Source organism: Gobio gobio (assembly GCF_949357685.1).
Source record: "Gobio gobio genome assembly, chromosome: 3".
Classification (NCBI taxonomy): Eukaryota; Metazoa; Chordata; class Actinopteri; order Cypriniformes; family Gobionidae; genus Gobio; species Gobio gobio.
Window position 1 is genome coordinate 52,362,305 of NC_137099.1, and position 25,357 is coordinate 52,387,661.

General features: G+C 39.6%; 1 protein-coding gene across 4 annotated transcripts in view; it reads right to left on the reverse strand.

Moving 5' to 3' along the window:
* The window catches only part of npnta (nephronectin a), a 69,457-nt gene that overhangs the window by 24,445 nt on the left and 19,655 nt on the right, over positions 1–25,357 (reverse strand). Inside the window, exons 3-5 of one of the 4 annotated variants that reach the window (XM_079812193.1) lie at positions 19,935–19,985; positions 11,370–11,462; positions 922–1,014 (exon numbers count right to left, since the gene is read on the reverse strand). In XM_079812193.1, the coding sequence (XP_079668319.1) occupies positions 922–1,014; positions 11,370–11,462; positions 19,935–19,985 (237 nt within the window). The remainder of the gene's footprint in view (positions 1–921; positions 1,015–11,369; positions 11,463–19,934; positions 19,986–25,357) is intronic. The other 3 variants (XM_079812194.1, XM_079812195.1, XM_079812196.1) reach the window with 3 other exon arrangements.

The window sequence follows — 25,357 nt, forward strand, 5'->3', positions numbered from 1 at the left end:
GAATGGATGGATGGGTGGATGGACAGATGAATGGATGGATGGGTGGGTGGATGGGTGGATGGACAGATGAATGGATGGGTGGGTGGGTGGGTGGATGGATGGATGGATGGATGGATGGATGGATAGATAGATAGATAGATAGATAGATAGATAGATAGATAGATAGATAGATAGATAGATAGATAGATAGATAGATAGATAGATAGATAGATAGATAGATAGATAGATAGATAGATAGATAGATAGATAGATAGATAGATAGATAGATAGATAGATAGATAGATAGATAGATAGATAGATAGATAGATAGATAGATAGATAGATAGATAGATAGATAGATAGATAGATAGATAGATAGAAAGAAAACCCATACTGATAAATCATGACCAGGATTACCTCAGAGGCAGACAACAAAAACAACGACAACACCGACAATAACATGACAGATGCTTTTTGACTGACAGGATATTTGTCTGTGAATTGGAGATGGGCCTGAGATAGAGGAGACAGGCAGAAGGTTAAAGAGAAAGAGCGGAGGAGAGCAGCCGGACAGCCACTTGAGTGCTCGCAGATGAAAGATGCCCTGCTTTAGAAGTTCAGAGGAACTGACAGACACAGACAGGATGTGTGTGTGTGTGTGTGTGTGTGTGTGTAGGAGAAAGAAAGCAGGGTGAAACATAACAGCCTCTTAAAGGCTTTGTGTGTGTGTGTGTTTCTGCCAAGGCATGCATGGCTCTCTCCATGTCATTCCAGCCATGCCTGTGGAGGCTTTGGGATCTGCTAAAAGGAAAGTATTGACTCTCGCTCGGCTAAGCAGACTGCACCATGCACGTGGGCCAGAGGGGGCGGCACTCGGGGCGGCCGCAGGCGTCATCCGGTAAGCGGTCTTACATGAAAATCACACACAGGGGATTAGCTCACCCTCTGAAGGCACCGCGATCGGCTGGTGGTCCATGGGAACAAAAACAGGAGGGTGACTGTGCCATAATGGGGGGATAACATAGCCCTGCTTTTCTTTTGGAGTGAGGAAAACAGACAGATAACAGCACACAGGATAACGTGGACAAAAACATTTATACAAATATTCCTGTAGAGGAGAAGAATCACATCATTCAGCAAAGATTATATGCAAATTAGTGGATAAAAAGAAACGGCACTGGAAGTGATTTCAGCTTCAGCATATTCAGAGCTAAACAATGTAGGTTTTGATTGTGAAAAGTAGGCTATTATAATATTCATTCATAATTTCACTACCCATATCACCTGGGTAACATCCAAAGAGAGTCATTACGGAGCCCCTAAAGGGACCTTTGCTAAAAATAAAAAAGATACAGACTTTTGCATGAGGACGAGAAACTTTTTGCGTGCTCACGGGCAGAGTTGGGTATAATGTGTTAATGTACCGCATTACATTTGAAACCGGATGGCATTATGATTTGATTAGTTATCGATGTCAATAAAATGACGTTACTTGCATTACAAATTTATTAAGAAAAAAAAAATGAAGTAAAATGCATTTTTACAATAAGGCAGGTGTGTTCACACCTACAGAAGCGGTGTTTATGGAAAAAATACACAAATAGCGTAAAATAAAAGGTATAACAGCTTCTCTTGCCTTATGCTCCGTTTTGTCTCCTCCGTTTCCCTCAAAAAAGCAAGTAACATTACGCACCTTTGCCGATAGAAATGATAGAATGAAATAAGCAGAAGCCCCGTACGGTCCGCCATGCTTTGTTTACATCTAGCTACCGCACAATTCCTTGCGCTCAGGCAGTTTGGCGTGACTTTGCCTGGAACGTTACAAAGTCGTGAGTCGTGGTTTGAAGTTGTAACTTACGGGCTCAAAAACCTGCCTGGAATGCAGCATTATACTTCTGAAATATTAAGAGTCAATTTTAAATTACTGAAACAACTTTGAGCTCCACAGTGTAGTGCATTTTTGTAGGTTTTAAAAGTAACTTGAAAGTAATTAGTAATCTGATTACTTTTTACATGCAGTAATCAGTAATGTAATCAAATTGCAGTTTTAAAGTAGTAATTAGTCATTTGTAGAGGATTACTTTTTTTGAGTAACTTGCCCAACACTGCTTACCAGAAACTTTTGACATGTACATTGGATTTTTTCGCGAAATGGGCTATATATATATATATATTAATTTTTGTTGTTGTTGTTGCAAAGGTTCCTTTAAGGGCTCCATACATTTCAGAGGGGGAAAAATTATATTTTGATGAAAACAAATATACAATACATTCTTAGTTTACAAAGCATGTAGAAGTCTGTAATTTTTATCATAGGTTATCTTCCACTGTGAGAGACGGAATCTAAAACAAAAATCCAGAAAATCACATTGTATGACTTTTAAATAATTAATTTGCATTTTATTGCATGATATAAGTATTTGATCACCTACCAACCAGTAAGAATTCCGGCTCTCACAGACCTGTTAGTTTTTCTTTAAGAAGCCCTCCTGTTCTCCACTCATTACCTTTATTAACTGCACCTGTTTGAACTCATTACCTGTATAAAAGACACCTGTCCACACACTCAATCAAACAGACTCCAACCTCTCCACAATGGCCAAGACCAGAGAGCTGTGTAAGGACATCAGGGATAAAATTGTAGACGGCAACAACTGTTGGCGCAATTATTAGAAAATGGAAGAAGTTCAAGATGACGGTCAATCTCCCTCGGTCTGGGGCACCTCGTGGGGCATCAATGATCATGAGGAAGGTGAGGGATCAGCCCAGAACTACACGGCAGGACCTGGTCAATGACCTGAAGAGAGCTGGGACCACAGTCTCAAAGAAAACCATTAGTAACACACTACGCCGTCATGGATTAAAATCCTGCAGCGCACGCAAGGTCCCCCTGCTCAAGCCAGCGCATGTCCAGGCCCGTCTGAAGTTTGCCAATGAGCATCTGGATGATCCAGAGGAGGAATGGGAGAAGGTCATGTGGTCTGATGAGACAAAAATAGAGCTTTTTGGTCTAAACTCCACTCGCCGTGTTTGGAGGAAGAAGAAGGATGAGTACAACCCCAAGAGCACCATCCCAACCGTGAAGCATGGAGGTGGAAACATCATTCTTTGGGGATGCTTTTCTGCAAAGGGGACGGGACGACTGCACCGTATTGAGGGGAGGATGGATGGGGCCATGTATCGCCAGATCTTGGCCAACAACCTCCTTCCCTCAGTAAGAGCATTGAAGATGGGTTGAGGCTGGGTCTTTCAGCATGACAACTGCTGCAGTGTGTGCAAACCTGGTCAAGAACTACAGGAAACGTATGATCTCTGTAATTGCAAACAAAGTTTTCTGTACCAAATATTAAGTTTGCTGATGTATCAAATACTTATGTCATGCAATAAAATGCTAATTAATTACTAAAAAAATCATACAATGTGATTTTCTGGATTTTTGTTTTAGATTCCGTCTCTCACAGTTGAACCTATGATAAAAATTACAGACTTCTACATGCTTTGTAAGTGGGCAAACCTGCAAAATCGGCAGTGTATCAAATACTTGTTCTCCCCACTGTATATATACAAATGTATACATGGAAATGTATTACCAACTCTGAAATGACTTTCCTTTTTGGTCCTTCTAACCACCATTCACATAAAGAGCCCTTTTCATAATCCATTCAATTGCTGATGGATAAAATAAAAAATTGTCCTACATTATTTCTTGTCAAATACAGAAATAAAAAAGAAATGGACTGCCAATGTTGTTTCTTGTTGAAAGCACACCTCAATTTTGATTTTATGATTTCTTTGAAGGAAAATGTACATTTCTGGTCTGCATAAAATGGATATTACAGTTTTTTTTGGCATAAAAATAGAAGTGGGCAGGTTTAGTCTCAGCTTGCATGGTGAGCACTAACCATCATGACTGGAAAAATCCTGACCCCTTTTATTCTGGAGCAGCTGATTATTATTACAGGGAGTGCAGAATTATTAGGCACGTTGATTTTCTGATCATATTTTTTTTCCAGGCACATTTGACCAATTCAAAACCACAGTAATCCTAATAACTACTATTAATTTAGTATTTAATAATGTATAAGTGATATATAATTGTTCATGAAGGCTGGAAATGAAAATCACCTTATATTCAGGTGTGCAGAATTATTAGGCATGTTTTCTTTTACAGATAAATTGAGCCAAAAAAGAGATTTAACTCAGACTGAAAAGTCAAAAAGTATTAAATGCCCATGAGAAGGATGCAATACTAATGCAAAACTAGACATTGCAGTTAAGGCATGACCATTGGACAGTGAAATGCTCGTTGGGTCAGCAGGATCTGACAAAAACAGGTGGTGAAGAAAAGACACCTGTTAACTGCAAAAGAATTAAGAATTAAGGTGAAGAATTAAGGGTGAAACCATCAGGAACCCTTTAGTCTCCAGCGCCACCATTTTCCAGAGCTGCAACCTACCTGGAGTCTCCAGAAGTGCAAGGTGTCAGGATCTCAGAGACTTCAGTTAGGTAAAGAATCCTAAAAAATGACCCCCACTAGATAAGAATCACAAGCTGAAGTGTTGTAAAATACATGAAGAAGGTTTTTTTATAGGCTTTATGGACAGATAGGTTGAGAGTGACTCTTGAAGGACCAGCACCACATCCTCTAGTACCACTGTTTGAAGAATTCATCTTCCAGAATCTGGCAGTACGTTTTGGGAGTTCCTTTTTAGTCCATCTCTGCAAAACGGACTTCAGGATGGACTAAAATGAACTCCCAAAACGTACTGCCAGATTCTGGAAGATGAATTCTTCAAACAGTGGTACTAGAGGATGTGGTGCTGGTCCTTCAAGAGTCACTCTCAACCTATAAAACCTATAAAGCCTATAAAAAAGCAGGCTTCATGTATTTTACAACACTTCAGCTTATGATTCTTATCTAGTGAGGGTCATTTTTTAGGATTCTTTACCTAACTGAAGTCTCTGAGATCCTGACACCTTGCACTTCTGGAGACTCCAGGTAGGTTGCAGCTCTGGAAAATGGTGGCGCTGGAGACTAAAGGGTTCCTGATGGTTTCACCCTTAATTCTTCACCTTAATTCTTAATTCTTTTGCAGTTAACAGGTGTCTTTTCTCCGCCACATGTTTTTGTCTGACCCTGCTGACCCAACGAGCATTTCACTGTCCAATGGTCATGCCTTAACTGCAATGTCTAGTATTGCATTAGTATTGCATCCTTCTCATGGGCATTTAATAATTTTTGACTCGTTAAATCTCTTTTTTGGCTCAATTTATCTGTAAAAGAAAACATGCCTAATAATTCTGCACACCTGAATATAAGGTGATTTTCATTTCCAGCCTTCATGAACAATTATATATCACTTATACATTATTAAATACTAAATCAATAGTAGTTATTAGGATTACTGTGGTTTGGAATTGGTCAAATGTGCCTGGAAAAAAAATATGATCAGAAAATCAACGTGCCTAATAATTCTGCACTCCCTGTATAGGTGATGAACAAAAAGACAAAACCTAAAAATAGTGGAGAGTGACTGAAGGGTTTGGTATTTAACGTGTTTATAGTCCAATGTAACCCTTCAACTTTCAAAAATACCCATACGGTACCAACAGCTGTCTGTGACTGACACTGGAAAAAAAGATGAGAGGAGGGAATGTCAGTGTTATTGAACAATCTCTGCGCTTTACAGCTTAATTATATGATGACATGGAAAAATCCCATATAATCCCCTCAGATGTGCTTGGCTTTCCAACTCCTAAATAACACATGGAAATGAACAAAAAACAAAACACATCACCATTGTTATGCCCCTGGCTTGCTGAAAATTAAACATTTATGATGTAGACTCTGACATTTGTTGGTTCATCCGTGAGTTTTATGGTTTTGAAACATGAAGAAAACCCTAAATAAACCATATTTTACAGTTTTTATTTTATGTTTGCCCTGAAGACTACGAATGATGTTAGTCAGAAACAGTCGTAGTTTAGCTATTTTTCATACCATTAGTTGTCTTTTTTCCTACCTACCTTTAAGATTTCTATATTCATTATATACTGTAATCAGATAGTCTGGTCTCTCTAGCCTGACCAAATGAAAAAGCCCCCAAAATGTCCAAAAATTCCGTTCAATCAGACTAAAAGGTGTACATTTTGTATGAGCCATCACATATTGTACTATTTTGCCAAATGGCTTAGCACGAGACTAGAACATCTATTTTAATCTGTCATGTGTCTATGACAATTTATGCATGATATTAAAAACAATTGCTATAATATGATAAGCTCCATTTAATAAAATGAGCATTTAACGGGGGCTACGGAGAGGAAGTGCACCCTGGATAACGCACTGACGTGCATTCACCAAAAAGCAATCTATCTTCATATCTGAAAGAGTTTTACAACATTTGATGCCCCATAATGGATCCCTGACAGACTCCAGGAACAGCAGCTAAGCAGATTCTCATTTACAGAGACCTCCTGCAAATTAGCATCTTATTAAATTGATTTGATCCACGGAGAGCCGAATGCAGCTCAGTGTCACTTGACTCCTAAATGGATTAGCGCTTTAATGAGTTTATTTGTTCTGGGCAAAGATGCCCATCTGCCTCAGATCATCTCCATGACAGTGATGTTCCAGTGAAGAGCAACTGCAGGCATTGCTGGCAAAATGGAGTAGATCAAAGAAGACGAATGCTAATTGTGCTTTAATTGCAAAAAGCTACTTCCTGCTATCAGATTATTAAGGTGGCAACTGTAAACATATATTCTTTGCGCTTATGAGCCTTGCAACAACTTTAAATATGGTTTTTCCAATCAGAATTTACAGTCAGTGTTTAACAGTGTTTTACAACTTTAGGAACTTTACTGTTTAAAGTAATGCGTAGCTATATCGCAGCTTTCATTGGTCAAGGACCGCCCAAGAAGACGTTTGACTGACATGTAACGTAACCAATCACAGTTCGTTTTGTTCCACGTCATGTTTAGGGGTGTGAAAATGTAAAGTTAATGTCCCTGCAATAACAGACCGGCTAGCCAGTCTATAAATGATTCATTCAAGAACAATGTTCAAGTTTACTGTAACAATGGAGCTGCAAACTTCACATACGCTCATTGTCACAGTTGTAAACACGATGGCGTTCAGAGTTTTGAAGTGGCGGCATTTGTTTTCAGGCGGACCGTTAAAGAACGCAACACACACGTCACATGGACATCCTGTAGAATTCAACCAATCAGATGACGAAAACTCTGAAAAATTGAAGCGTTTCCAGATAAGTGTGCCATATGCATCAGGTGTTCAACGTCTGAGACTACTAATTGAGTAACTAAGTTACTTTTTACAGGAAATATGTTAGATTACTTTTGAGTTACTTTTACTCACCTGGGAGGGGCTTGTGTATTTGCTTTTTAATAACAAAAAGTTATATTTTTGGCAAATATAAAGTGCCTTTCACATCAAAAGTGAAACGAAAAAGCCATGCTCACATGTATAAATACCGTCATATTTACACAGCGCACACAACACTCACGATTCACTCATGGACAGGAGAGCTGTCAATCAATAAAAGTAACTTGCATTACTTATTTGAAAAAGTAACTCAGATATTCTGTTGTAAACTTAAAAGTAATGCATTTGTCAGGGTTCTGTCATTTCGGTCTAGTTTATTCTTGGTTTTGTGACAGAGCCCTGACACTCCTGTATTTGTCTTGTCTTTGTGTGAGCACATAGCTTGTAATTTGTCTTTGCTGGCCATGAGCTTGTGTTTGTCATGTTTGGTGTGAGCACATGGCTTGTCACGTGTTTCCTTGTGCCATGCGCTCTCCTGTCCATTGTCTAACCCCGCCAATCTTGTTTTCCCCCTTGGGGTTGTTTTTGTTTTATTTTATTATTAATAAAAGCCCATTTCTCCTGGGACTGAGTCCTAATGTAACGGACGCCAGCTAGTAGTCGCTGTGCGAGTAAACCTCACTCCTCTGATCTCAAGAGACGCTCTAGCGACTGACGTTAGAGGTTGCAGCCTTTATCCTCCTTGTTAGAGCGTCTATCTCTCGTGCCGGGGGACCTGGGTTCGAGTCCCGCTTGGAGCGGGGCGGTTCGAACAGGAGGGGTTACACTCACTCCTTTCATCCCCCAAACCCTTACAGCGTTACTTTACGTTTCTTGAAAAAAGTTATCTAATTACTTAAAGGGATAGTTCACCCAAAAATGAAAATTCTGTCATCATTTACTCACCCTCAACAACAACATGAAGGTGAGTAAATGATGACAGAATCTTCATTTTTGGGTGAACTATCCCTTTAACTTGTATTACTTGTTATGCATTACTCCAACACTGGTCAGACTCAGAACTATCAATTCAAAAAAATTTAAAAACTATGGTAAAATCTCTGTGATGCACAGCCTCTTAATGCCCATTGCTTTATTACAGATGCTCTTCATGGTATTTTGCAGGCTGCACTTTTGAGTCACATTAACTGGTGTCCTACATGTCACCAGGGAGATCAAGATGACAAATGTCAACCAATGTTCAACTAAAAGAAAGAAATGGCATTTCTATCAAATATACAATATAACTTAAAGGTAAAGTGTGTAACCAGCCAAGCCACTAACCGTTATTAATATGAACAGATGCTCCAAACGCACCTGACATTTCTATGTCAGGTTCATCATTTTATATTTATGATCAAAATATATTATATACTGTTATATTATATAATATATTATATTATATACTACAGAGCCCAATGCCCAATCACATACTTGTCTTTACTTATTAAACTGGGATAGGTGAAAATATTTTAAGATCGAAAAATGACACGCATCACCTTTAAATCCCAATTTGGTTATTAAACTTTGAGGGTGTTATCCCACCTCATTGCGGTGGATTTAGTACTAAGCTCTTTATCATTGTTTCTGTTCAGCTCTGGTTTTTTCTACACTAATCACTTGTGGCGGATCCTTTTAACATTGAGGCCCTGGTTTATTAAAAGGGTTGTAAAAAAAAAAGGCAAATTGATGGCTGAGCTGATGTGTATATATATATATGTGTGTGTGTTTGTGTGTGTGTGTGTGTGTGTGTGTGTGTGTGTGTGTGTGTGTGTGTGTGTGTGTGTGTGTGTGTGTGTGTCTGTGCGCGTGTGCGCGTTTGTAAATACCCCCCCACCCCTCCCCCTTATAAAAGTTGCTTCTTGGATTTAAACAGGCAAATACTTAAGCGTTTATGATTGGATCATTATTGGAGGGATTATTACGTTTCTAATTTGAGCCTGAGAAATGAAAAGCTACACAATGAGGGCTAGAAGAACTGTTGCCAAACATATAACATGAAACATAATAATCACTGCAATAATGATCCAATCATTGACGCTTAAGTATTTGCCTATTTAAATCCAAACAGCAACTTTTTTTTAGGCGGCCAGAGTGTATAAATGGTGTATATAGTTTTATATTTATTAATATAGAGATTTGTTTATATAAAATGACTTAGTATGTAAAAATAGATCTTTATTACATTAATTCATGTATTATTATAGAGAGCTATTACACTGTAAAAACATATGATCAATGAGTTATGACAACATATTATGTTTTTACATTGAATTAACTCAAACTAAGTTAAGCAGTTTTCAACTGTTATTTTTATGTTATATAAGATTCAACTCATTTTATTAGTCAGTTCAATGTCATTTAAGTTGAAATTACTCAAACATCCAAGTTGATTGTGCTTATTTTAAGGCAGCAACTTTTTTTACAGTGTAGTAATCAAAGTATCGACTACGATTTCACAAAGGATTCAAAATAAATCAATAATAATATTAGCAATTATTACAATATGAAATACAAGTGATTGGGCATCTTGTGTGTATAATTTAATTTGCATGCTGATTGTTTTGTTAAAGATCATTTCAATAAAGAAAAACACTTAGCACCTTGAAAAACACTTCAGTCAGTCACGCTGAAAATTAAAGGCTTGATTATTTCCGCTGATCATTTTAATATGCCACCCATGCGTCCACGCTACCCAGCACCTGTCAAAGTTTTAAGGGCTGGTTGATTGCCCCTTTTTACAAGATGTAAAATACACACTCTGGGGACATCAGAGACTTATGTGAAGTTTTAGCTCAAAATACCCCACAGATCCTTTTTTATAGCATGTTAAAATTGCCTCTTTTTGAGGGTGAGCAAAAACGTGCCGTTTTTGTGTGTTCCTTTAAATGCAAATGAGCTGCTGCTCACGGGGCGGAGCTTCAAGAACTCTGATAACCGCTTGCAGACAGGCAGTAAAACTGTTCAGCCTTTTATGTTCAAACCGGAGTTGGACAATGATGAAGAGACTCAAGAAGAAGTGGCGGGACGTTTCTGAATGGTTAGCTGATGAATTTTTATGTAGCTGATGTGGAGTTAACTATTTTCAAGTCATTGATTAGCATATTCTGTCATGAGAATCTCACCCCCTTTGTTGTGTGTTCCCGGCGGTGGGGTTTATGTAAATTTCAGGGTCAGTGATGTCACTAACCCGGGAGGAAGCTTGTGTAGTCCCTACCAGCCGTTTGTTGTAGTCCTTAAAAAGCAATTTCTTTAAAAGAAAATATCTCCCTTTGCTTTGTACTTTGAGCGTCGTAACTTTGCAGATATTGTTTATGCTCAAACAGCAACATTACACACTAAAGGAAATCGTAAACGTAAAATCATAATCAACCACCCCTTTAAACACGCAAGACAAATAAGCCCTCGGCATGACAATCATCTGTCATTACCTCTAAAAACCATCTGATTCTTTTAATCGCTCTTGCCACGAAAGCCTAGTGAAGCTGATTGAAAAGTCATCTGTTGTGATGATTACATTTTTTTTTTTTTTATCATTTCCACCCGGTCCAGCAATGCTAAAGAAGTTTCATCGACTTGACATGAAACCGTGACGCAAGGGAAAATCGAAAAGATTCTATTCCACATTCCAGAGGGGATTGTTTTCCCTTTCCTTCCCGTCTTTTTAATTACACCTTCTCCATTTGCCTTCCAAGGGCACAGAATCCTCTGTTTAAGTCACCCAGCCTTCTCCTCTCAAATGGAAATGTGCTGTTTTAAATCAGGGGTTATCTCCGACGCCAGCGTTCTTCTGATGAGACGACTTCAGACAGAGTTTAGTCCCCTGGCTCTGTTTTATTTTCGGTACAGCGTTCTTTAGAGCAGTAATTGAGATATTATCTGCTTAAGGGAAACCTCACATCCAGAATCACTATATCACTCAATACAACAGCCCATTACTGCCGATACATTGTTCTGTGTAGACCTACAGGGTGACATCTACATCCAGAAGCCTTTAAATAAATGCAGTGACAAATTGGTGCTTTAGAACAGAGAGGTTGATTTAAACACACACTTCAGCACTTACCTTGGTTGCACGTTTTTCCTGTATAACCGGGATGGCACTTGCATTTGTTGGGTCCCACGCACTCTCCGTGTTTGCATCCGTGCTGACATACCGCTGTAGGCAAAAAGATCATCAGAATCATTTTATACCAAATGTCAGAGTCTATGCAGTAAACATGTAACAAAAAACAGCCTTGAGTTTTTGTGCTAGGAAAACGTTCTCACTGTGGGAAATAAGTGTCTGTACAATTACACCTGGAGGATATTGTGGCGAGAGATCCACAAAAACATTGTTTTGGAACGCTGGCCCCCTACATCAATAATTCATTGTTTGCCTTGGTCACTTTAATGAACCGAGTGTACGGTCCACCTCACTTCTGCTTTATGACTCATTACATCTCACATTTGGATTGGGACGCAGCCCAGAGCTGTGCAATATCAGAAACCTTTAAGATCCTAACTCTGGGGGAAAGCATAGCTACACTTTATTTTAAGGTGACGTAGTTACATTGTACTTACTCAAATAAGTACTGAGTAGTATTAATTAACTACATGTACTTACTATAGAGTTATGGTTAGGGTTATGTTTAGGGTTAGTTACTTGTAATTATGCATGATTTACTCTTATTACTATAGTAAGTACATGTAGTAACGTGTAACTATGTCACCTTAAAAATAAAGTGTTACCAAAAATGAGAGTTGATATGGGGTAATATGGGGTGACATCTTCAAAATAGACACAAAAACATGCAAATGAACACAAAAAAAAATCACATCCCATACTACTCTTCCCAATGTTTTCAAAAGGATTCTGTGTTTCCCTGCTGCAAAAAAAACAGCACAGCAATGCAAATCAAATTATGTTTAAAGTAGTATAGCATATTCCAGATGGCATGTTCTTTAGGGAGTATGCTTTAAAGTTCATTTTTTTTATATAAATATGCCGCCTTTAATATGAATAATAGTGGCATACTATTTTGGTTGATTTCGATAGTAAATGCTTTATCGTTATAAAATATAAAATAATTGTCAATATAATATTTTTATAATATGTTTTTGTGGAAAATGAATGAAGAATAAAATCTATATTTTAAAAAAGTTGCCCAATTTACCCTACTTGATCACCTGCAGTGCAGAATATACTTTCCATATGTATTTGCTGAACTGTAAATCTCGTTCTAAAGGGACTGAGTGTGCAAAGTTTAATCTGTACAATCTGCAATCTGTAAATTTCCTCACCCCCACGTCATCCAAGATGTTCATGTCTTTCTTTCTTCAGTCGAAAAGAAATTAAGTTTTTTGAGGAAAACATTTCAGGATTTTTTTTTCATATAGTGGACCTCAATGGACTACAATGGGTTGAAGGTCCAAATTCCAGTTTCAGCTTCAGTGACATGATCCCAGCTGAGGAATAAGGCTCTTATCTAGCGAAACAATCGGTAATTTTCAAAAAAAAAAACTAAAAGTTATATACTTTTTAACCACAAAGGTTTGTCTTGCACTGCTCTGCGATGCGCCACATATTACGTAATCACATTGGAAGTGGCGTAAAGGCGGAAGTACCGATCAAGTGTTTACAAAACAAACGTGCAAAGACTAAACGCCCGTTCACACCAAGAACGATAACTATAAAGATAACTATATTAGCGTCCACACCAGCGGACGATATTGTTCAGTTTATTCAAGTCTGTCACTTTAAATGCTCGAGCTTATTACAGCGGAATGGATTCTGATTGGCTGTCAATGTTTTTATCATTCATGAACTGGATAAAATCGCTCTGAAAGTGATTCCAACAATATAGATTTTTAGAACTATACCTTTATCGTTATAGTTATCGTCCTTAGCGTGAATGGGCCTCAAGTCAAGTGCCCTTAATAAAAAAAAGGTAAACAATGATGTTGGACGATTGTTAAGTTGGAGTTTTTCGCCCTAGCGCAGTACTTCCGCCTACATCACGTGTGACCTTTCCAAGTAATACGTGGCGTATCGCAGAGCAGCGCAAGACAAACATTTGTGGTTAAAAAGTATATATTTTTTTGTGTTTTTTTTTTTTTTTTTAAATGACCAATTGTTTCGCTAGATAAGACCCTTAAATCCTCACCTGGGATCGTATAGAGCCTTTTGAAGCTGCACGGAAACTGGAATTTGGACCTTTAACCCATTGGTCCCCATTAAAGATGTTTTCCTCAAAAACCTTCATTTCTTTTCAGCTGAAGAAAGAAAGACATGAACATCTTGGATTACGTGGGGGTGAGTAAAATATCAGGACATTTTAACTACTCTTTTAAAAACACCCCCTCCTTGTAACCTTATTTTAGTATCATAGAAATACTATTGTAGTATATATCCTGGGTAAAAGCCAAGTGGAAATATTTAGTGGTCTTTTAAGGGTCTTAACCATTTTAATCACAAAGCACTGGTCAGGAAATGAGCAAGAATTGCACAAATACTGTAGATAAAGTAGCTTAGCACAGAATAGCGTTCCCCAACTTGCAGTCAGCTTTTTACAGGACGAGTCAGTGTTGTTCCACTCCATGTTAACAGTTTATGAGTAGTTGAAAAAATGTCTCCCAGTTCATTTGAGTTTAATGTGAGAACAAATATTAACTATAGAGTTCAAATCTGGCCTCTGACTAGGCCAAAACATGAGCCTGATGGACTTGTTCTCAAGACACTTCTTGGCATTTTGGGCAAGACTCAGGAGCACTGTCTTATTGAAAAATAACATCTGATCATTCCTCTTTAGATACAAAATTGTCATTTGTGGGAAGCAAGGCATTCTGTAATATTCTCCTGCACTCCAAAGCATTAAATGACTTTTCACAGTAAAGCAGCTCAACAATACCCACAGCTAAAAAGGCTCCCCACACAATGACACTCTTCCTCCATGCTTCACTGTGGTGGAGAATCCGAGATGCGTTTATTATTATATTTCTCCGCAGATTTTTGAACACACCGCTCTGAAGCATCACCATGCAACTCGTGTTTCATTGTGATTCATCACTCCACACACAGCTTCCCATATTCTGCCAAAAACTGAATTCTGCCTTTGATGTTTTTCTGGAACAGCAATGGCTTTTAAAATAGTGCATTTACTTACATATTGTTAATTTTCTGACCAATAATGTGTGGTTAAGACAATTAAAATATTTGTGTTTAGCCATTTTTAGAATGGTCTTTTTTTTGCCAAGGAATGTGTGCATACACCAATCAGGCATAACATTATGTCCTAATATTGTGTTGGTCCCCCTTTTGCTGCCAAAACAACCCTGACCCGTTGAGGCATGGACTTCACTAGACCCCTGAAGGTGTGAGGTGGTATCTGGCACCAAGATGTTAGCAGCAGATCCTTTAAGTCCTGTAAGTTGTGAGGTGGGGCCTCCATGGATCGGACTTGTTTGTTCAGCACATCCCACAGATGCTCGATTGGATTGAGATCTGGGGAATTTGGAGGCCAAGTCAACACCTCAAACTCGCTGTGCTCCTCGAAGCATTCCTGAACCATTTTTGCTTTGTGGCAGGAGCATTATCTGCTGAAAGAGCCAAAGCCACCAGGGAATACTGTTTCCATGAAAGGGTGTACATGGTCTGAAACAATGCTTAGGTAGGTGGTACGTGTCAATGTTACATCCACATGGATGGCAGGACCCAAGTTTTCCCAGCAGAACATTGCCCAAAGCATCACTGCCTCCACTGGCTTGCCTTCTTCCCATAGTGCATCCTGGTGCCATGAGTTCCCCAAGACAGTGTCGCACACGCACCCGGCCATCCACGTGATGTACAGATACAGTTGCTCATCCGTTTGATCGAACCACACAAGCCAGCCTTCGCTCCCCATGTGCATCAATGAGCCTTGGCCGCCCATGACCCTGTCGCCGGTTCTCCACTGTTCCTTCCTTGGAGCACTTTTGATAGATACTGACCACTGCAGACCGGGAACATCCCATAAGAGCTGCAGTTTTGGAGATGCTCTGACCCAGTCGTCTAGCCATCACAATTTGGCCCTTGTCTAACTCGCTCAAATCCTGCCCATTTCTCCTGCTTCTAACACATCAACTTTGAGGACAGAATGTTCACTTGCTGACTAATATAGCACACCCACTAACAGGTGCCGTGATGAAGACGTCAGTGGGCATAATGTTATGCCTGATCGGTGTATATACAATGCATCTGGAAAGTATTCACACCGCTACTCTTTTTCCACATTTTGTTATGTTACAGCCTTATTCTAAAATGGATTAAATTCATTATTTTCCTCAAAATTCTACAAACAATATCCCATAATGTCAACATGAAAGAAGTTTATTTGAAATCTTTGCAGATTTATTAAAAAAGAAAAAAAGAAAATATGTACGTAAAATGTACGTAAAATGTACGTAAATATTCACAGCCTTTGCTCGATACTTTGTTGAAGCACCTGTGGCACAAATTACAGCCTCAAGACTTTTTGAGTATGATGCTGCAAGCTAGGCACACCTATCTTTGGGCAGTTTCTCCCATTCTTCTTTGCAGGACCTATCAGGCTCCATCAGGTTGGATGGGGAACATCAAGCACAGCCATTTTCAGATCTTTGCAGAGATGTTCAATCGGGTTCATGTCTGGGCTCTGGCTGGGCCACTCAAGGACATTCACAGAGTTGTCCCGTAGCCACTCCTTTGTTATCTTGGCTGTATGCTTAGGGTCGTTGTCCTGTTGGAAGATGAACTTTCGCCCCAGTCTGAGGTCCAGAGCGCTCTGGAGCAGGTTTTCATCAAGGATGTCTCTGTACATTGCTGCATTCATCTTTCCCTCGATCTTAACTATTCTCCCAGTTCCTGCTGCTAAAAACCACCCCACAGCATGATGCTGCCACCACCATTCTTCACTGTAGGGATGGTATTGGCCAGGTGATGAGCGGTGCCTGGTTTCCTCCAGACATGACGCTTGCCATTCAGGTCAAAGAGTTCAATCTTTGTTTCATCTGACCAGAGAATTTTGTTTCTCATGGTCTGAGAGTCATTCAGGTGCCTCAGAGTGACCATCGGGTTCTTGGTCACCTCCCTGACTAAGGCCCTTTTCCCCCGATTACTCAGTTTGGCCGGGCGGCCAGCTCTAGGAAGAGTCCTGGTGGTTCCAAACTTCTTCCATTTACAGATGATGGAGGCCACTGTGCTCATTGGGACCTTCAATGATGCAGAATTTTTCTCTACCCTTCCCCAGATCTGTGACTCAATACAATCCTGTCTCTGAGGTCTAAAGACAATTCCTTGGACTTCCTGGCTTGGTTTGTGCTCTGACATGCACTGTTAACTGTGGGACCTTATATAGACAGGTGTGTGCCTTTCCAAATCACGTCCAATCAACTGAATTCACCACAGGTGACTCCAATCAAGTTGTAGAAACATCTCAAGGATGATCAGTGGAAACCGGGTGCACCTGAGCTCAATTTTGGTCATGGCAAAGGTTGTGAATACTTATGTACATGTGATTTTCCTCAGTTTTTTTTATTTTTAATACATTTGCTAAGATTTCAAACAAACTTCTTTCACGTTGTCATTATGGGGTATTGTTTGTAGAATTTTGAGGGAAATAATGAATTTAATCCATTTTGGAATAAGGCTGTAACATAACAAAATGTGGAAAAAGTGAAGCGTTGTGAATACTTTCCTGGGGTGCACTGTATATATACAGTGCTGCTTGAAAGTTTGTGAACCCCTTGCAGAATCTGTGAAAATGTGAATAATAGCTGAATTTATAAAAATTACTCCGTTCAAAAGATTATGTACCATTGATTCTTAATACGGTGTCGTTACTTGGATGATCCACAGCTGTTTTGTTTTTTGTTTTTTTTGTGGACTATATTTAAACATATTTTATGTAAAATATATTATTCAGGAAAGTACTAAATAAAAAAATTATGTGTTTCAACTAAACGAAAATTTGACATTTGCTTTGGCATCTAGATGAAATAAAGTTTTTGTTTTATTTTGTATATATTTTAGCTAACATTTGTTTTAAGTAACAGTTTTTATGATTTAGTTTTACCATAATAACCCTGCGTGTAACATTAGGCTGGACTAGGCTTACAGCAGAGCACTCAGTGGTGGTTCATAACCGAGTCTGCAGTCGGCTGAGACTAATTTCCATTGAAAGCTTCATTGAGTCTCCAATTATAGAGGCCTATCAGAGCTGTTAATTTTCCTCCCTGGTGCCATTCTCAGAATAAAAGAGGAGCTAAGAATACACCACAAACACACACAAAATACTACAGGAGACATGAATGAGAAAGGATGCCGTAACGCCTGGGGTCAAGGGGTTCTGAGTTGAAAACACCTCAGATGTTCTTGATTGTTCATATGAACATCTGAGGTGTTTTCCACTCAAAACCCCTTGACCCCAGATGGTGAAAGCAAGACTAGAGCCTGCTGGTGTGTACAGTAGATGAAAGACACACAGATATCTACTTTCAGCCTGTTCAAACTGCATGAAGGCGGAAAAGCATTAGCCCACTCTGGCAAAATTGTGCGATAAGAATCAGCCCGTCTCATTCCACCTTATTAGATTGAGTAAGCTAATCAAAGGTACATGTTCACCTCGCTTTTAACCTGTGTTATTCAATATAGAGGTTAGACAGTAAGATCAAACCCTGAGGTTAAAACACAAAAGGATAAACATGGGCCCTAATTTGGTGGTAAAGCCCAAGCTGGCAGGAGACAAACAAGGAAACTGGCAAGTTCTCTGACATTGAGAGTTTATCCGGGCGGCTGCCTTATCTCGCTAGCCAGACAGTTATCAAATGTGATGAAATCATGGATTAATCCTGGTGGGACGCTGTGCGATCACAGGCAATGGTTATATTTTTAAGTGCTGACGAATGAAGAGCTTAAGGACGGGGATTTATAGGGAAACCTATCTGCTGCGGTCCGGTTCAGAGAAATGCCGACACTTGGAACACAAACCACAGGCGAAACGGGCCAAGGGAAGTACCCGTTATTGACAAACCACATCAAACAGTCCCGCTGGCTTCAAAATCGCCTAGCTCCTCTCTCACCACATGCGCTCCTCTACCCCTGGAGACTTTCATTCTCGGCATGGCATACCTATCAATCCATGCGCTCTGATGACGCATGACCGGATGGCAGCTTCAAAGCAATATGTAAGAAAGTGTAATTGGTGAGTTTTTTCTGAAAATAAGATTCAGAATAAGTATCACTAAGAATTTAAAAAGCTAATAATGATTTTTTCAAGTAGGAAAAATCAATAAGCTTTGCAAAGCACATCTGCGCCATGTACTAGTGGTTTTTGCCAGACCTGTAATGCCCATTCATATTGTGCCCTCTTAGATTTATGTTGTTTATGGAGGGGAATGAATATGTGTGTGTGTGTTCCAAAAATCAAATGAAATCTAATCTATATAATGTATCTAATCTATATAATATATAACTTTATGTAAGTGAGGATAGCAAAATAAAGTAAACTGTGACATATTATGCCCAAAAATTCTTCATACAGTGGACTATCAGAAAAATTGATTTGGGACCAAAATTATTCACACTTTGACCTGACCATGTTTTGCTTAAGTGTTTTTCTTTAATTGCTAATGCGACCTTTTACTCAACAGACTGAACAAAATGAAGCATTGCTTGGTCATTGGTTGACCTAAATTGGTATTATCTAATTGTGTGCTTAAATTTAACAGCTGATTGGTTGATTGAATTCCTTTCTATCAAAGTGATCTGACTCGAGTTCTTGTCATATTTTATCACCATTTTATAAACTATAGCGAATAAACTGTGATGTGGGAAAATTTTGAAGCCGTCTGAACAAATTTTGTTTTGACTGTATATCACAAACAACAAAAACATAATGAAATCTAATCTATATAATGTATCTAATCTAGATAATGTATCTAATCTATATCATATATAACCTTCATTTTATATTTTGTATTTATTTAAGTTTCACAAAAAAAACTACACTACCAAATCCCATATAAAAGTAAATAAATACATATATAACATATTATATATTAATTAATAAATAAAACATAAATAAACAAATAAATACAATAATTATATACTATATTTATTTTTTTATTTTTTTAAATGTATATCATACATTAATTTAAAAAAATATATATATTTATATTTAACTTTAAAATAAACACAATTATACCACTCCCATCATAAATTACTCTACAGAACAACTAGTTGATGTATGACATTTAGCTGCACTGCTCAAATGAGAGATGCAAATTTAAATCTGGCTTGCAACGATCCCTGATTCCATCCTCCATCATGCCCTGTCCTCTCTCTGTACTGCTGTGTTAAAACTACCAAAAACACACTTGATGTGAGATCCTTTGAGGTTGACGTGGGGGGACAAACAAATATGAATATAAACAGTGATATCCAAATATCCTGGAGGGTCCAGATATTCAAATGGTAGCTGGAGCAGGTGTGAAGTGTTCACAGGATATCAGGATATTCTCAAAGGAGGAGTGCGTGTGGGGGACTATAAATAAACGGGAACTCGGTATTCAGCGGATGCATGCTCTGAATGAAGCTCAGGCAAGATGATTGCAAAGGAAATATGATGGTGCTAACCTTGGGGTTGGCACCTTATCCCGATTACTCTGCGGGTTAAGACGTAGAGGGCTGCAAAACAAACGGCCAGACAAAAAAAGAAAAAAAGAAAGAAGCTTCGTCTAAATGTGAGATGAAAACATTACATGGGAGCCATGCTGATGATGGACAAGCATTATAAACGCAACACATACAATACAATACACACACACAGATTATAGATTAACGTCTCTCACATTTCATGTGGTGATATGAACTTTTAGATAGAATTAGATCAAATAGATCGTGTGACATTTATAATGTTTCAAAAGGTTTCTATTTCAAATTCACACTGTTCTTTTGAACCTTCTACTCAAAGAAAACATTGTATCACAGTTTCCACAAAAATATGAAGCAGCACAACTGTTTTCAACATTGATAATAATAATCATAAATGTTTCTTGACCATCCAATCATCCTATTAGAATGGATTCTGAAGGATCATGTGACACCGAAGACGCTGAAAATTCAGCTTTGATCACAGGAATAAATTACAATCTTAAATATATTAAAATAGAAAACAGTTTGAAATTATAATAATATTTCACAATATTACTGTTCTTACTGTAATTTTGATCAAATAAACGCAGCCCTGATGAACATAAGAAGTATTATTTTTTTAAATACAGACCCCAAACATCTGAGTGTATGGACACATATACAGGTATTTCAATTCATAAAATGTGTTACGAAGAGCAAAACACTATATCAAAGCTTTGTTCAACAAAGCTTAAACTGTTTCCAAAGTTGAAAATAAAAAGGTATTGGTCTTAAAATCTGGATTAATCGCTCTACAAAACAGAGTTCCACTCCTCTAGTTCCTATGTTTTCTTGCCCAGGCAGGGCAGCCTCCATAACAAAGATTTCTTTGCAGTTCCTCAGTCGCACAGCTTCACACACACTCCCCTGGAACTACTGATGCTCAAACATTTGAGTAACATTTTGCAGAGCTGGTATTTTAGGAGCAGCTTAGGAACAGGATAGGTGGTGTTGCTGATGTTCAACTATTAAATCCACCATGTCCTGCCTGACCTCACTGGTCCTCACGAGGGCCAATTACTTCAAATTAAATGAATGCTTATGCAAAATAATGCTTTAAACTACAGAAGAGACGACTCTCAAAGCTAACATTACCCTTAAAAAGAGAGCATGGTACTATACATGTTACTGTCATATTTATTCAGCTGACAAATTGGTCTTAACTAGAAGTATAAATGTTATAATACTGGTTTCGGATTCACCTGACCTACGGTGCGTCCCAATGCGCATATTATCCGGCCTAAATAGTATTTGATGGTCCACTATTTCCACACATGTGCTTTCCACACACACTCTAACGTATAATATTGCCCACAACCCATTGCAAGTTGGATGAGGATTCGATTAGAACTACAAACACGGATAAAAAGTGTTAAAAAACGACAAACCCGACGGATGTGCGAGTCCGACGGTTAAGTAGAGGTTTAGATAAAGGGGTTTGAGTGAATAATTATCAGTATCTAACGTGACGAAAAGAAATTTGTTCAATGTTATCCACATTATATTTCATCTGCAGCAGCATTGTGAACTTTTCTCATGATACGTTTGTCCATTAACTTTTAAATGCATCATTATATTCAAATTGCAAACAAATGAGGAGAGTCTCTGCATGAAAGACCCGCGACTGGCAGATCAACGTGCTACTGCATTTCTCTCCGATACGGTAGGAAATGAAATTAAATTGAATGTGAAGGATTTTAACTGTGACAGGATGATTGACAGTTTAAACGGTGACAGGATGTGTGTGACTAAGCGACAGAGCTGTCCTTAAAGATGACGAAGCAGTATGTCCCAAAGCTTGCCTACTCTTCTGCTACACACTCAAAAGAGTACATTTAGGGCATAGTATAGGCGAATTGGGATGCAGCACTAGTCTCACATATCCAGACCTTCAGACTGACGGCAGCTTTCATCGACTATGGACCACCTAATAGGATGTCTGACCGACATGTAAAGCAACCAATCAAAGTTCGTTTTGTTCAGCGTTGTGGGCTGCGTTTAACTCCATTTTTAGACATACACTTGCAAACTTCCCTAAGCAATTCCCCTTTGGAAATCCCCGCTGCCATTCTGAAATGCGTTCAACTTCGGCAAGTGGGCGAGGGTAGTGTATTTGGACAAACCCTCAACCCTTCAATTTTGACAGCGGGAGCAAGTCTACTCAATGGCTGCGTCCGAAAATAAGTATAGATACTTATTTTGAATAAGTAATTACTTCACGGCTCTTAAAAAGGTATGTTCTATATAGTATGAGTGTGTGTAGTATGAGTTGTGGCGAGGTGGGCGAGCGAGAGACGTGGGAGGAGCGAGCGAGACCGGTGAGTGATTGAGAATGAGCGTCACCTGCGAGGCACACCGGTCTCGAGTCCTCTCACGAGGGAGCACGGAGGCATATAAGGACGTGCGACATCAGTGAAGGACGAGAGAGGACCAGGCCGGAATTTACGTTGTGTTTTATTTACGTTTTGTTATGTGTGTGCGCGGCAGTCGTCGGTGACGGCTGTCGCTTTTACTTTCAGTTTGTTTATTTATTTCTTAAAGTCTTGTTTGAATGTTCGCCAGTTCCTGCCTCCTTCTTCCCGTAACAACAAACCTCACTACATTGGTGCCGAAACCCGGGAGGAAGGAGGGACATGCTGTCGAAGAGCCCTCCTTGCTGAGGAGTATCACAGTGCTGAGGAGCTAGGGCAATGAAGACCGCGAGTGGCTGCCCAAGGCGATGGTGCTGGAGCGAGTGAAGACCGGTCGGACGGGGAACTCACTGCCATGCCCCTGGGTCGAGATGGGGTGGCTGCCGTCCTAGAGGGAGCTGATGAGTCGCCGGAGTGGGCCGGAGCTTGTTGCCGTCCGCCATGTTGGGGAGGAGCAGGGAGTGCGGGACTCGCTGCCGGCTGCCCTCAACAGGAGGAGCCACCACCGGCCGCAAGGAGTATCGAGCCGTCCACTGAGCGTCCAGTACCATCGCATGGCACGGCAGTGTGTCTAGGTACCGGACCCACATTTTTTTTCTTTTGTTTCCTCTCTCCACTCTCTCATCCTGTCGCTTTCTGTGTCTCCGTCGCCCTTTTCTCTCGTCTCGTCTGTCCATACCCCCAGACACAGGAGATGCGGAAATTGAGCCCCCGGGGTAGGTGTACCCCCCGGCCTGAAAAGGCCAATGGGGGTATGTGTTATGTGTGTGCGTGGCAGTCATCCGTGAGGGGCTGCTGCTTTTACTTTCAGTTTGTTTATTTTTTATTAAAGTCTTGTTTGAATGTTTGCCAGTTCCCGCCTCCTTCTTCCCATCTTCCCTTGAGTGTAATCTACATGTACTACATTCACCATGTTGTCATTATCACGTGACCTACCAGCATCAGTTGCATCGCTTCACTGCATTCACAAATCCTCTCCGGTGGCCTCATGGGATTGTAAAGTATTCATCGAATGAACACTTCAGAATCTCACCCTAGTAGGTCATCCGGGTACTTTCTGCCTACTCTTTTATGAGTACAGTGAATTCTGACATACTTCTTTTGACACATACTGTTTTTTGCTTACAAGTGTTGTCAAAAGTGAAATATAAAAATGTGACGCTTTAAGCGCAGTTGAGTGGAATCGTAAACACCTCTGATTGGCCATTGTGTTCACGCGCTCAGGATATGTCTGTGATATAAACGCACGGGAGTATTTGAAAGCACACGAAAATGTTTAAAAGTGGGAGTATATCAGCAGACCGGACCGGTAGAAAGTTCAAAAGAACAGCATTTGTTTGATTGGATTTGAAATAGAAATCTTTTGTGAAATTATAAATGTCTTTACTGTGTCTTTTGATCAATTTATTGCATTCTTGCTGAATACAAGTATTAATGTATTCAAATAAATCTTACAGACATCAAACGTTTGAACAGTAATGAAGATATTTTAAAGTTGACTGCCTGTCCTTAAGTACTTGCAGTGTACGTGCTGTACTGTAACTTTGATTTTTGCTCTTTTTTAACCCGAGGGATGAGTCGAAATGATCTTCTCTGGTAATCCACATTATGCCATGAAAGCTGTTGATAGAGCTTAACTTGTATTGAACCCCGAGCGTTCCTTCAAAATACAGCTTTTAGAGAGAGAACGAGAGAGAGAGAGAGATTAGAGTCCGAGATGTCCTGACGCCTTTCCCCTTGAGAGATTTCACTCTCGTGAAGGAACTTCATCAAAATTCATCCTCAGCTTGAGATCTTGTTAACTCTAGATGATTAGGGCGTTATGAGTGGGGAATCTAATTTCGGCTGTGCGAGGTATAATCTCAATCACGAATTCAGCCCACGAAACCGAGGGCTGCCCCCTAAACCAGCTGTTTTGAGAGAGTCAAATATTGCAGCTTCGTGTTCCTGTTATTGGGGTGTGAATGGAGCCAGATATAACCGCTGCGCCTAACAAAACCTTTGACTGGAGGAATATTTGAAAAGCAATTTGGGAGCCGAGCACTTCACTTTCCCTGAGGACTCTGTGATCGGGGATGCATTTATTACGGCCTTCATTCTCAATGTGCATCCTCACCCCATATGATCACCGACCGGCCAAAACAAACAGCAGCAATTTCATCAAAGATATGAGATGCAGCGATCCCGTAATCAGTCACGATGGAGCCCTTCACGTCGCCCCGCACACTTTCTATTCTCTGCCAAAATTGCGAGTTCATCCGCTGGCAGTCTTGCCGTCCGTGATTGAGGACAGAATCGGTCGGTTCACCGCCAATCGTGCATATTTGTTTACTTCAAATTACTGTGCTGAGTCAAGCACACTTTTATAATACAGTCTTTGCTGGACAAAATACGAAATTTGCAAAAGGCGTACCTCGGCCACGTGAAGTGTGAGAGACATTTGCACACACACAGTCAGTCACACAAAGAAAACATTGCTTTGTTACAAAACATGGTAAAAAGACGAAACTAGCATAGAAGCATAAGCGTTAGTTTTTGGAGCCCCTCAGCATGTGACCCTCATGAACTGCAATTCTGCGGCAAAGGCAACAGCTGGGCTATCATGTGCACAAGCCATGCAGAGAATCTTGCATTTGTCAGGCTGCCCGATACATTGTCCCGCTAATACTGTCATGCATCACAAAGTAGCCCATGAATCAGCGCTAGGCCGGTTCCATTTTGTGATACGGTCAAACATTTGTTCAGAAGCATGGCATATCATTTTTAGATTTGTAGCGAACATATGGCAGCTGATAAATGAAGCATAAGACGCTATTAATATGAGCAGGGGGAACACATCCTCTGATTCCACGATAACGCAATAAAATGAGCTAATCCGTACTTGAAGATCATTACGAGATTAATGCGGTGTAAGATTTGAGAGGCATCATCACTTCTAGTGTGAGATGAATGCAC